The sequence below is a fragment of the Pimephales promelas genome, chromosome 13, assembly GCF_988280905.1.
Source record: "Pimephales promelas chromosome 13, fPimPro1.hap1.1, whole genome shotgun sequence".
Taxonomy (NCBI): Eukaryota; Metazoa; Chordata; class Actinopteri; order Cypriniformes; family Leuciscidae; genus Pimephales; species Pimephales promelas.
In genome coordinates this window covers 9,195,819-9,208,731 of record NC_142781.1, presented here as the reverse complement: position 1 = coordinate 9,208,731, position 12,913 = coordinate 9,195,819, and the positions used below count along the sequence as shown (strand labels likewise).

The 12,913-nt window shown below is 37.1% G+C and overlaps 1 protein-coding gene across 3 annotated transcripts in view; it reads right to left on the bottom strand.

The window, feature by feature from the left end:
- The window catches only part of cep128 (centrosomal protein 128), a 68,326-nt gene that overhangs the window by 22,619 nt on the left and 32,794 nt on the right, over positions 1 to 12,913 (bottom strand). For all 3 annotated transcript variants that reach the window (XM_089118421.1, XM_089118422.1, XM_089118420.1), the window contains exons 17-20: positions 12,103 to 12,162; positions 10,728 to 10,920; positions 2,975 to 3,024; positions 2,348 to 2,371 (exon numbers count right to left, since the gene is read on the bottom strand). In XM_089118421.1, coding sequence (XP_088974547.1) covers positions 2,348 to 2,371; positions 2,975 to 3,024; positions 10,728 to 10,920; positions 12,103 to 12,162 — 327 coding nt within the window. The remainder of the gene's footprint in view (positions 1 to 2,347; positions 2,372 to 2,974; positions 3,025 to 10,727; positions 10,921 to 12,102; positions 12,163 to 12,913) is intronic.

Genomic DNA, 12,913 nt, shown 5'->3' with positions numbered 1-12,913 from the left:
TCATCGAAGGCCTCATCGACACGACAGTGATCAGCACTGATCCTCAACAAACCCGTCTCCATCCGTTGTGATGACTGTGATCTTAAACCAGATGGAACTGGATAATATTCTGATTGTTCCAATCCAATCTGACTTCTGAGCTGTAATGCTGCCTGAATCATATTCATACACTGTTTGTTCGTTGAGGAAGAGGAGAACTGGCCCCCCAACTGAGTCTGGTTTCTCCCAAGGTTTTTTTTTTTTTTTTTTTTCTCCATTCTTTTGGAGTTTTGGTTCGTTTGGTTTTGGTTGGTTAGTTGGGGACATTCAATTAAAAATTTAATTCAATATTCAACAATAATATTGATCTGCCTGCATTGACACTATTATACAAGAACTGAACTGGGCTGGACGATGACATCACGATTTACTCCAGAGCGGCTAAATTAATAACTTAATAACAACTAAATAACTCTTTTTTTCTTTTTTTTCCCAAAATTAAACATCACTGAACTTAAGCTGTACAGTGATGATATTTTCTTCGGGAAACCAACTTTTTTTTGCATTATTTTCCTGTTATCTATGTAAAGCTTCTTTGAAACAGTCTGTATTGTAAAAAGTGCTATATAAATAAATGTGGCTTGGCTTGACTTGACCACTGTTTCACCTGAGCTTGATGATTAGTTAAGTGTTTATGTTTTTCTTTTTCTTTTTTAAATGTGTCACTTTGCTTTTCAGTGGCATTGCATATTTTGTATTTTTTACATTAAGGGGACAAAAGTTCTAATATGATTGATCTTTGTTCAAATGAAACACAATGAAACAACAGGAATTCAAAGATTACCTTACTCCTTTAGCAGCATCTTATAAAGCAAAACATTTAACGGACAAAAACACATCTTTATAAAAGCCAATTATTGAAAACAGCGCATGTGGAAAATAGAAACTCATGACAGAGGTCACTACCATTCTGTTGGGTTCACTCTGAGCCAGTGCAGAAAAAAGGCTGGATTACCTACAAAAGTTTGCATTGGAGACTTTAAAGGGCACCTATTATGGAAAATTCACTTTTACATGGTGTTTGAACATAAATGTGTGTTGGCAGTGTGTGAGCAAAACCACCCTAGAATGATAAAAATCCACCCAGTGGTTTTTTTACAATCTCAATAAATCATATGCACTGTGTCAGAACGAGCTGTTCTAAGATCCAGCTTTTTGTGACGTAGAATTGAGCAAGGGGTTTGATTGACAGTGTGGTTGTGGCATAGACCCCGCCCTCGGTGATCTGTACACATCATCCACCATTGTTTCAACGACAGCCGGTAATGTCTCTTGGAAACGTAAACGTTCTGTCGTCGGTTAATCCTGTTGTTGGATCGTCATCTACTGTTTGCGATCCACCGTCACCTCCAGTAACAGTAAGTGTATTTTATGATTTTTGAGCAAATAGTCTTTTCAGTCAATGTCAGCCAATTCAACAACAAATGCGTCTAAAGTTGTTGTCGTCGTAGGATGTCTGTGTAGGCTATATAATTTAAACCTTGTTTGTATAGTGTGTAACCACACGTTTATAAATATATATATATTTTTAAAGATATTGTATTAAAAACTGCATATATGTTGTTGTTCTGTAAGTTAGCCATCTTCTCACATTTGCCACAGAAGCACCTGTATGACAAGTAAACATGACGCAACAGGTCCCTCGCATAAATGTAATTTCGCTTGTACGTACGTAGCAAACTTTATCACAGAATGTGTATGTAGTTACAAAATATTGCGCCAGCTTCAGTGTTTGTGTGTGTCTGTGTGTGTGTGTGTGTGTTGCACATCCGGACGCGATTACAACTCTAAAGTACATAAATGTATCAAATAACCATACCGAGACGTACTGGTCCATTCTCATTTATGTTTATTCTGCCGGAGTCTCTTCATACTATTTATATATTCCGATTCAAACGTATGCTGAATGACATTCAAAGCAGCGGTTTCTCTCACTCTCTTAGCCCTTCTGCTTACCGACTGCCATAGGTATCAAGTTACGCCCTCATCCAAAGGCAGGGCGGGGATATGCAGCTCATTTGCATTTAAAGCCGTCTACCCCCGAAACTGCTCATTTTTAAGCAGGCCCCAAAATGACATTTTCAAATGGTTATAATAAATTAACTGTGGGGTATTTTGAGCTGAAACTTCACAAATACATTCTGGGGACACCCGAGACCAATATTACATCTTGTAAAAAGGGGCATAATAGGTGCCCTTTGAGCAGTTCAACCTGAATTAATTGTAGAAAATTGTGAAGATCAACATACACTGGACAAATAAGTATATGACAGATTCATTAAAACACTATGGGGGAAACAAATCTTACCATTTCAAGATCTACAACCCGGTCCTGAAAAAAAGAAAAAGAGAAACAGAAATGACTGACTGGACACAGGAAGTTTTATTTCAGAGATTGGGAAAATCTAAGGCCAAGTCTAATTACTGGCTCTGTGTCCTATTGTCTGCCAGCATGCTTCTGGTTTCTTCTAAGCCCCATTAAGGGGATTGATTCATAATGGACGTAGGATAGCAGGTGTTCCAGATCCCAGTGGGTTTGGTTTGAAAGCATGCAGACAAGCAAGGGTAAGATGGTGTTATTACATGCAACTGACGTGCATGCAGGATTACATAAGGTTGTAACCTACACACTACAGAGGAGATTGTGTGTGTGTGTGTGTTCTTGGTAAACACAAGGATGTCAGTAAAGATGTCAATAAAAATCTTTGTCCTGGTGGGGAAATGTTTTGGTCCCCATGAGTAAAACAGCTTGTAAATGCAGAAAGTTAACTGTGAGGGTTGTTTTTAGGGGTAGGGTTAGGGGAAAGATTATACAGTTTGTACAGTAAAAAAAAAAAAATCATTATGTCTATGGAAAGTCCACATAAAACATGGAAACACACACACATGCGCATTTATATCTAAGAGTGCAACATAAAAACTCCTTTACACTGACCTGAAGATTTCTCATCTCTTCTTCTTTTTTGCGGCCATTTTCAAGAAGACCTGGAAGACCATATTAATGAGCATTGATATTGAAAAAGAGTCATCAAATGAATCATTCACTCACACCCCAAACGTATGTGACTTTTTCTTCCATGGAACACAGGATTTTTTTTTTTTTAATAATATTTACATTAAAAAGTGAAAAAGAAAAAAAAAAATTCAATAAAAAAATACTAAATATTAATTTACTTGAATTTACTATTAAGACTTATATTAAGAATTAATATTGTATCACTGTTTAATTGTCCTGTTCATACGGCTGACTGCAGTGGACGTTTGCGGTTTCGGTGTTGAAGTATTGGACATGCGTGTTGTAGGGGCTTTTAAATTATACTAACACGCTATTAGTTCGGTCCATCGAAGCAGCCTGAACGATCTTAAATATTAGTTGTGATCATATATTGTCATTTTGATTGTCTATGTAATCATTTTTCCCCCCCTTTCTTTGGTAGTTTATGTATTTGCCAGTGTATATCCACATGTGACTTATTTGAAGGGTAATACTGAGGCTTAGCAGAAGAGGGAAGTGTATTTGTTTTCTTTTGGTATTGTTTCTTTATTTGGTTTAACACTTGCTTTAAGAACCTTTACTCACTAATTTGCTCTGTGGTTTGTCCCTTCTGTTTAAGTCTCTTATCAGCTGTGGGTATTTAATTGGTAAACTGTGTACAATATCTTTTTTAGGACGTTTTAAAATTCATGTTTCCTGTGTGAAATAAACTTTTGTATTCTTTTGGAAAGTCACGTCTCTGTCTTTGACGCAATCCGAAGCAGCAGGGTCCATCTCATTGTTATTTTTATTTTGGGTTTAATTCCTTTTTCGGTTATTTTGATTATTTTTATACTTTCCTGGGTGAAGTAGTATAGTCAGGTCTGAATTTCCAAGATTGTGTAACCCATAGCTGTCAACATTGAACATTGAAAATAAGGGAGTTTTCCCGGAATCCATCCCCAAAATAAGGGATTTTTTTTTTTTTTTTTGCACGATTCTTACCCACAAACTTTAAAAATAAAGCACTAATCCTTAAAAGTCTAAAGAGTTCATAACTAACGTAAGCCTATGTGTGAGAGAGAAAGAGACAGTGTCATTTAAAGAAAAAAAAATCTACATTTGGATTAGCAGTGTGTTGCTCTTGCATTTGGACAACAATTTCTACTGTTTGCCTATCACACATCTTCTAAAATCCGCAAAATAGGGAAGTGGGCTGTCTGTTTACTTCAATTACATTTACACATTTTGTGTAGCTTTAAAGAGCCTATTTAGCCTGATGGTGGACCATCACTCAGAAGACACACTATCCTATCTTTATATCCTCCTGAGGCCCAGAACGTGTTTTTTTTTCTAGTTTTTTTTTTCTTCTTCATGTAATCACATTGTTAAGAGCATAAGAAACAAATGGAAAAAAATAAAATATATTTTATTCATATATTTGAAAATCGATTTATGATAATTATTATTTGTTTAAATTACATTGATATCTGAATTTATGTAAAAACCTAGACTTTCAAACATCAAAATGTAATTTATTAATATGTATTCGAGTACAAAATGACATACAGCTAGTCTAAACATAGTTTCCTATTTTTTATTTATTTTTTTGCCTGGAAACGCAAAGAAATTCCAGGCAAAAAACACGCTTGCCTGTCGCGTGAAAAATAGGCGTCAGTTCTATTTCTAGCATGCACGCGTTTTCTGGAGACGCGCGTGTCACGCAGGCAGCGTGCAAGCTCTAATCTAATGAGAGCCGAAATAAAAACGGACACGCCACGCAGCCAGTGTGTCTCCGCCCAGTGCGCGCGGCACCGCATCCGAGGTTAAACGACTTCAAGCCGAATCTGTCCGAGCTCGTACGTCTCACACAAAAATACGGGATATTTTACGGGAAAATACTAAAACGGGAAGACAGCGGGAAAAGAGCTAAAATACGTGAGAAACCCGGAAAAAACGGGAGGGTTGACAGCTATGGTGTAACCCTGTAGGCATTTTTGAGGAAAAGTTGTTATACCACATTTTTAGAAAGTTCAATGTGTCCTGAATAAGGATCCAACATATAACATTGAAATAAGGGTCCCTTTTTCTTGTAATTGTTATCGAAACAATAGGTGCATTATTCACAGCCAAAACACTACAGGTGGATAGGGTAAAATTTTAAGTTATAGATATAACCATAAAACTTTTCCAGTTTTTCAGTTATATAGAGACAAACATTTTTTGTATTACAAGTTTTCTGAAATGAAATTTTTACATATGCAAATGAGGCATTATCTATTTAAATATGTGCTAATTTGCATAATCTAAACTCTTATATCAGAATTGAAATCCACAGACTCGAATAGACAAAGCACAGTGAAATTATTGGGTTGAAGGCAACCTTCTAGGCCCCAAAACTACAGAGCAAGTTATGGCAGGGAAGTCATACAACAAAAGAATTGGAGCCCACAAAATCACTCTGCAGGCCATGTGGAGGATTCTGTTGTTAACAAGCAGAATCACTGAAGGAGAAAACCGGAATTTAAAGTCACCATTATGGAGATGAGTGTTTGTTTTAGTTGGGCTCTTGACCCCCACATTATTAACTTTATATTTTGTCTGACTGCTGTATCTGAGCTATAATCAGCCAGATAATCAACTAGAAAATGTGATCTGTGGATGTTTGATGTGTATTAAGATCACGTCTGAACATAAGCTCATTATTTATTCATGCAGCAATACATGATGGGATTCATGAATGAGTTTTGATAGGTGGCACCTAGAATACACAGCAACATGCTTTATAATAGTCACCACTGTTGAGATTCACAGGCTGATTCTTGATGTCCGTGTGTGCCTACATAAATTAATTTCTTTTTTTTAGAAATTTCTTTTTTATTGATTTGATCATTTGGATTCCTTTGAAATGGCTAAAATGCACTACTACAGCAGTGCTGCTATAATCCATAAGGTAAACTTAACAGTGGCAGTGGCTCATGTAGGTTGTCTACAAACCGGAAGGTTCGTGGTTCAATCCCCAGTTCCACCTGACCAAGTGTCGAGGTGTCATGTTTTAACATATAATGATTATGTTAAAACACATCCAACATCATCAGATCATCTTTTCTATGTGATCATCTGACTGTTACACCTGACATATAGCCAAACATAATCTAAAGTTAATAATGTGGGGGTCAAGAGCCCAACAAAAACAAACACTCATCTCCATAATGGTGACCTGAAATTCCGTTTTTCTCCTTCAGTGATTCTGCTTGTTATCATCAGGTGTCTTCAATAATGCTCAATCATCACTCAATTATTCACTTAATTGTCTCATTAACTTTAACACTGCTCCAGTGTTAATTTAACACTTAGCTCAGAGTTTAATTGGATGGTTTAAAATGACTTCCATGATGTTGAAGATACATGAACAAATTATGTTTGTTTAACGAAACGCAGTTACATGTGGAACCGGTGGAACCCGTTTACTACGGTTCACAAAATTCACGGTTCGGTTCAATACGGTACACTTGTGTCACGGTTCGGTTCGGTACGTTTCCGATACAGCAAAAAGAAAGAAATGCCAGAGAAATTTCCTTGAATAAATTTTTTTCATTATATTTTTCATAAAGTATGATATTTTTTTTACTTTGAGCAATGATGAAGCTACACTTGACTTTTCTTGGGAGCATATAAAACAAAACGGCTCCTTGGACAAAATGAAATGTAATATTGTAGTAGTTATAAACAAAGGTTTATTCTAGTTCAGATTAACATTTGAGGGCAATTGTATTCATAATGTCAAAAATAAAATGTTGGGCAATGTTGTGGTCACGCCAGCGTCTCTTACATCATGAGCGCACTTGCCATGCGCGACGCACCTACATTTGAATAACGGAATTTTGGTCGGCAGGAAAAATGTTCCAATGAACAGTTCGGTTTAAAAACGTGTACCGAAAACCGAACCAAAAGCCAAAAGTTACACCCCTACTGTTTAGGCTACAAAAAGGTCATTAAAGCCAACACATAATTTTTTTTTGAGTGCATTAAGCGCTCTCACTTGGCTTTGGTCTGGCGGCAGGCCCACTTGCAGCAGTCAGTTCTGCCACCACCTGAAACCATGGGATGGAAGACAGAGGGGAATTCCGTTACTCCTCAACTCATGTCACTACCCCTAGTTCCAGATGCCTGTGAGGAGTTAATCACCAGTGCCTGCACCACTGGGTGCAAGACAGCCCGCTGCGGCTGCAAGCCTAATCCATGCACTGCATCCTGCAAATGCAGAAAGTCCAATGATACTTGTATGAACACATAACTTTTGGAATATCTGTGATCATACTATTGTTGCTTGATTTTGTTGAAATTTCAGAGTTCCAGCAGCCATTTAAACATTAAAAACCATCCTTTTCAAGTTAATGTTGTTTTTTCATTGTTTATATGTTTAAATATTCTGGGAATGCACAGTTTAGTTCTAATGTTTAATGTTTAAACTGCAATAAATGCATTAAAACGTTTTTTTTTTTTTTTGGCAGCCAATTTGTTTTTATTGTTTATGCCAAAACAGAGATGTTTACAACTTGTTATACGGCAGAAATGGATTCAAAGTACTTCTCCTCAAAAAAGCCTACTATCCATGGCTATTTATCTATTTTGGGACTTGACTAGTAACCTAGGTGTACCAAGTAACCTAGTAACCTAGGTAATTTAATATTTAGCCAAACACACAAAAGAGTGATTATTAGTGTAACACACTTGATTTAAAAAAAAATTAAATAAACTGTGCTGGTATCGGATCGGTATCCGAAAAAAAAAAATGGTATCGGTGCATCCCTACTTTATAGAATAAATGAGAGGATAGTAATTTACATGTTAAACCACTTTGTACACTTTTGCTCAACTTATGGAAATACTTCCAAAATAGTTCCAGTGATACAGTCGGCCCATTCTCCTCTGACCTCTAGCATCAACAAGGCATTTTCGCCCACAGGACTGCTGCGTATTGGATGTTTTTTCCCTTTTCACACCATTCTTTGTAAACCCTAGAAATGGTTGTGTGTGAAAACTCCAGTAAGTGAGCAGATTGTGAAATACTCAGACCGGCCCGTCTGGCATTAACAACCATGCCATGCTCAAATTGCTTAAATCGCCTTTCTTTCCCATTCTGACATTCAGTTTGGAGTTCAGGAGTTTGTCTTGACCAGGACCACACCCCTAAATGCATTAAGCAACTGCCATGTGATTGGTTGATTAGATAATTGTAATAATAGGAAATTGAACAGGTGTTCCTAATAATCGTTTAGGTATGTGTGTGTGTGTGTGTGTGTGTGTGTGTATATATATATATATATATATAATTTAGAATTTATTGACAGGATAGCCCCTTGAGATGTAACATCTCATTTTCAAGTGGATCCTCAAATATATATATATATATATATATTAGGGGTGGAGCCGAATCCGAATACGGTATTCGGAAAGGTACAAATAATGTGTTTTTTACGAATACTTATTCCGAACAAATACTTAAAAAAATATTTGTATTCGGGAACAAGAAATACTTTATATCAAAAAGCTGCGTTCCTCACGAGACGCGAGTTGAGTGACTTGAGTCAGTGCGCGAGTTGAGTGAGTGACGTTCAGGAAGAGGTGACTGACACAGGCTGCTCCACACAGCAACAGAGAGGGCTCGGCTGAGCGAAAAAAAAAAAAACACTTAACTGCATCACTATTTTTGTTTAATAGATGTTTGTACCTTAACTATGTTCCGGTGGCAGTTTATAACTTTTGGGAAGCGGAGTTTGATCGGGAGTATATTCCATTATTGACGTCTGCAGACGGGTGCTTTCATGTTCGCTCTGTTTACGTAGCTCTGTTAGCTCGGTAACGGTAATTATTTGTTTCATGGCTTGATTGAATTCCAATGTAGAATGCGGTCTGTTATTATAACAGGCCGCTGCTTATAAGTATAACACACCGTTGCTATGAAAAACAGAGCGTTGCCATGGATTCTAAACGTAGAGACAGAACGGACTATTTTTCTTTTTTTAGCGGGAGCGATACAATCGTTTTTTAAATCAATAAACTCCTTTTTATATCCATATTTTGAGTCAAATTATTGATGTATTTGGTAGGTAGCCATGTAATAAGCGGGGTAATGTAGAGCGAGGCGTAGTTATAGCGAAAACCCTCCAGGCTTCGCGTCGGGCTCATAATCAACCTCCTCACTATAAATTATCCATATAACTTATTCTGTCTGCACAGCGTCCTCCACCGTGGTGTTGGGGTTCATAATGTTCACAATTGTATTTTATTAGTTGTTGGTTTAACCATGGTTCATGAGGTAATGGCTGACTGTTATTTTCTTTTCAACTTTTCTTGTTACATGTTCATTGCTGGATTTATAGAAAAAATCAACCAATATTGCATATCCATAATTATTATAATGGATATAATTAAAGAATCCATACACTATAAAGTAGGCCTATTTTTAAAGATTTTTATGCCTATTTTGAATTTTACTCGAATACAAATACAAATACAAATACTTTTCCTCCCTGAACAAATACAAATACAAATACAAATAGCGGCTGCTTTGCACACCCCTAATATATATATATATACACACACACACAACATATGTTTTAACACAATTTTTCTTAAAACAAATTTACACAGACATGTTGTTCAGATGTGAAGATATAAACTAAAACATATAAAATATATAATTCATTTATTTTTTATTTAAAATTAATTGAATTGTAAGGATAAATTGATAAAATAATTATAGAAAGAATGAAAACAAGATTGTGAACGTAGAGCCGCAGTAGATCGTGTTTGAAAAACAATTACAACTTAATAGTAGTCAAATGCTATAAAAAGAGAAGGAATGGAGGTACGCAGCAAGCTAACAGGCTTGATTAAAAGGACAAATGATGCATTAGTGCACAAGCATTCGCTGAAAACCACTGAGTACAGTGACTAAGAAACAATCTTTTACTGTTGCTGTTATTAACTGTCTTTATATTTATTGCTTCACTTTGTAAGCACTGGTTTAATTTAACGTATTTCTGCAGTAGCGCTACTTTAATCCATCACTTATGTTCTGAGCGAACTGATTGCGCAACCTGATGCTCGAGACAAAATACAGACCACCCAAGTGTCCCAGAAGTTCTGGGAGTCACCCGCATATTGATAGCGGCTCCCTGATGCCCGCAAATTAGTTCAAACTTCCGGAATCTAGAGCGCGCATGCGAGACAGAAGAGACTGAGCTCCAAACCGTGTAGTACGGACCGAGGGAGAGAGACCTTGCGTGTGTGCCTCATGAAGCGCATGTAAGACAGAGAGCATCATGATTGGCCTGTTTCAACCAATCACCAGTAAACGTTCGATAATGACATTCGTTGACAACGATTTTCATAATCGATTATTATCACTTTTATCAATTAGTTGTTGCAGCCCTATTCAGAATTGAGATCTCTTTCGTGTCTTTCTTTCAAATCAAATTAAACTTTGATTCGAACGGATCAAGTTTCAACTACGATCACTATACTCGCTATTGCACATCCTGCGATGTGACTATCGCGCAAATGACTGCCAGTATAAAGTCAGTTAGTATGGTACAGCTTATGCAGTGGAATAATGGGATGAAATTTCACATTATTACCTGTGCTGAAGTGTCAGGCCCAATAAAGTCTAACCTAGAAATCACTTTTCTCTAAGGTAAGTTAGTACCTCTCTTCTCTGATTGGATGTCTTTGAGGAGCCGATCCTGCTGGGCAATACGGTCCAGGAGGCTCTGCAGTTCTGAGTCTCTGCTTTGCTTCAGTGCTTTCATCTGCTCCTTGTGCTGCTGTAGTGTCCTCCTCAACCTCCTCTCACTGGATTCCCGCTCACGCACCTCCTCGCACAGCCACTGAAGCTTTGTCTGAACACACACAGACAGACATATTTAATATACACATCAATAAAACTGTATTACAAGAAGAGTAACAACTTCTGAAATAGGAGTGTCTCTGCAACTTCCTTATTATACACATCACGACTCATGATATAATAACTAACCAACTGACAAATGCCAGTTAGGATTACCTGCTAGATAAATTCAAATGTATGAAATACGATCAAAAACTATTATAATATAAAAAAAATAATAATATTTTTAAGTATTGCCATTAAACTGGAATTTTTCAAATGAATAAAAACTTTGTTGTAATGCATTAAATATTTATTACAACTCAACAAAATTCAATAAAAAAATTACTTCACTATAGCTTTCATATTTTCAATCAATGATGGATGGCCAAGTCTGGCTTTCCCAGCGCTACCCAATGGGTGATGGAATTTTCCTATAAATTGTCATCATTGGCAGATTGAAAGAATTAATTGTGCAGTGTTATCCACCATATTTTTCCACACAGATGTAAGATGTTTTCTGTGAATGTGTGCAACTTCTGATTTATTAGCCGATAAAGGGAAATAATGAGAAGAATATTTCAAAGTGCAGTAAACTGCATCAAGTTTTGTGGCTTTATTCGGTGTGCATTAGTTTTGAAGTAATCTGTATGCTATTAGTGTACTCTTAATGTCTGCAGCATTAACGTCTAGCAGCTGTCCAAAACAGTTACAAAACTTAGCATTTTTCTGTATGGACTCTACATTTTTGTCCAATCAAATGCTCTCTAGAATTAGACTGTCTCTCCATTTACTGACTAGCAATAGCAAGTAGCAAATAATGCTTCACATCTATGATGTACACAAAAGGATAAAGGAGGGCCTTTATTGACCTATCATGTTTCAATAAAACACATCAAGACCGCAAGGAAAACTCTGCCTGTCAAGCCATTTCACGGGGTCTTTAAATGTATTGTTGTAATATATCAGACACACCACTACAAAAAGAAAGCAACAAGCATCTACACACACACATTTAAATGTGTAAAAATACACATTTTGGAAATAAAACCTGATAAAACATGAAATTAAGTCCATGAGAGCAGTAAGATGTTTCCGTCAGTCTATCTGAGACAGTAAAGAACAGCTGTGTTAAGATGGATGACATCATCTAAAGAAATGATCACTGAAAGCTGGGCTCAACAATACTGTATACCTTAACCTCAGCAAGCCAGCGATGAGAATCCTTTTGCAGTCCTGGGCTCTGGGTAATGGCCTATGACATAAAGTACATACATGGCAAGTTAACATGGCTTTGCTATACAAATTATGCATGCAAGTCATACAACTAGAAACTCCTATATAAGGCACAATGTTAAATTGCACATCTCTGAGGAGGTTGAGAAGGAAAAATATTCTGAATTGTTCAGGGTGAGCTTTCTCTGATGCGTTCTGAGACGGTGACAGTCTACTGGAGGATTGTAAACCTCCCAGATCTTGGGCTCCGAGGAAAAACCCCACCGAAAAGATGAATCACTTACAAAACAAAAATGAGCGGATTTACAAATTTCATATTTAGAGCGATGATGAACGCCTCTCCAGAGCGTGCGATCACAGGAGGGGGCTCTGTCACCTTTAAAAAAAAAAGCAAGTGTGTGGAGGTGGATTGTGTTCCCCCGACAGCTCTCGCCTGTCATGATCAACGACGCTTGAACAACGCCATACCGCTTTAAACTGCTGGCACAAACACATGATGGGGAAGGAGGCCATTTTGTCACTTTTTTTTTTCTTGAATCAAAGGAGGGTGCCAGCAGAGGATAAAAAAGGTGTGAAGGATGCAGAAGAATGCTAAAGACTGGGATATAACACGGATGTTGACAGCTCGAGCTGAGAGCAAAGAAAGTGTACTTAAAGCTTTGAGAAACAAGTACAAACAACCTGCAAGAAGCAGAGAGTGACTTCACAACTCAGAGAGGAGACTTCTGTTCATGTCGGGGGAAGACTTAGCACTATCAGAGATTATCTAT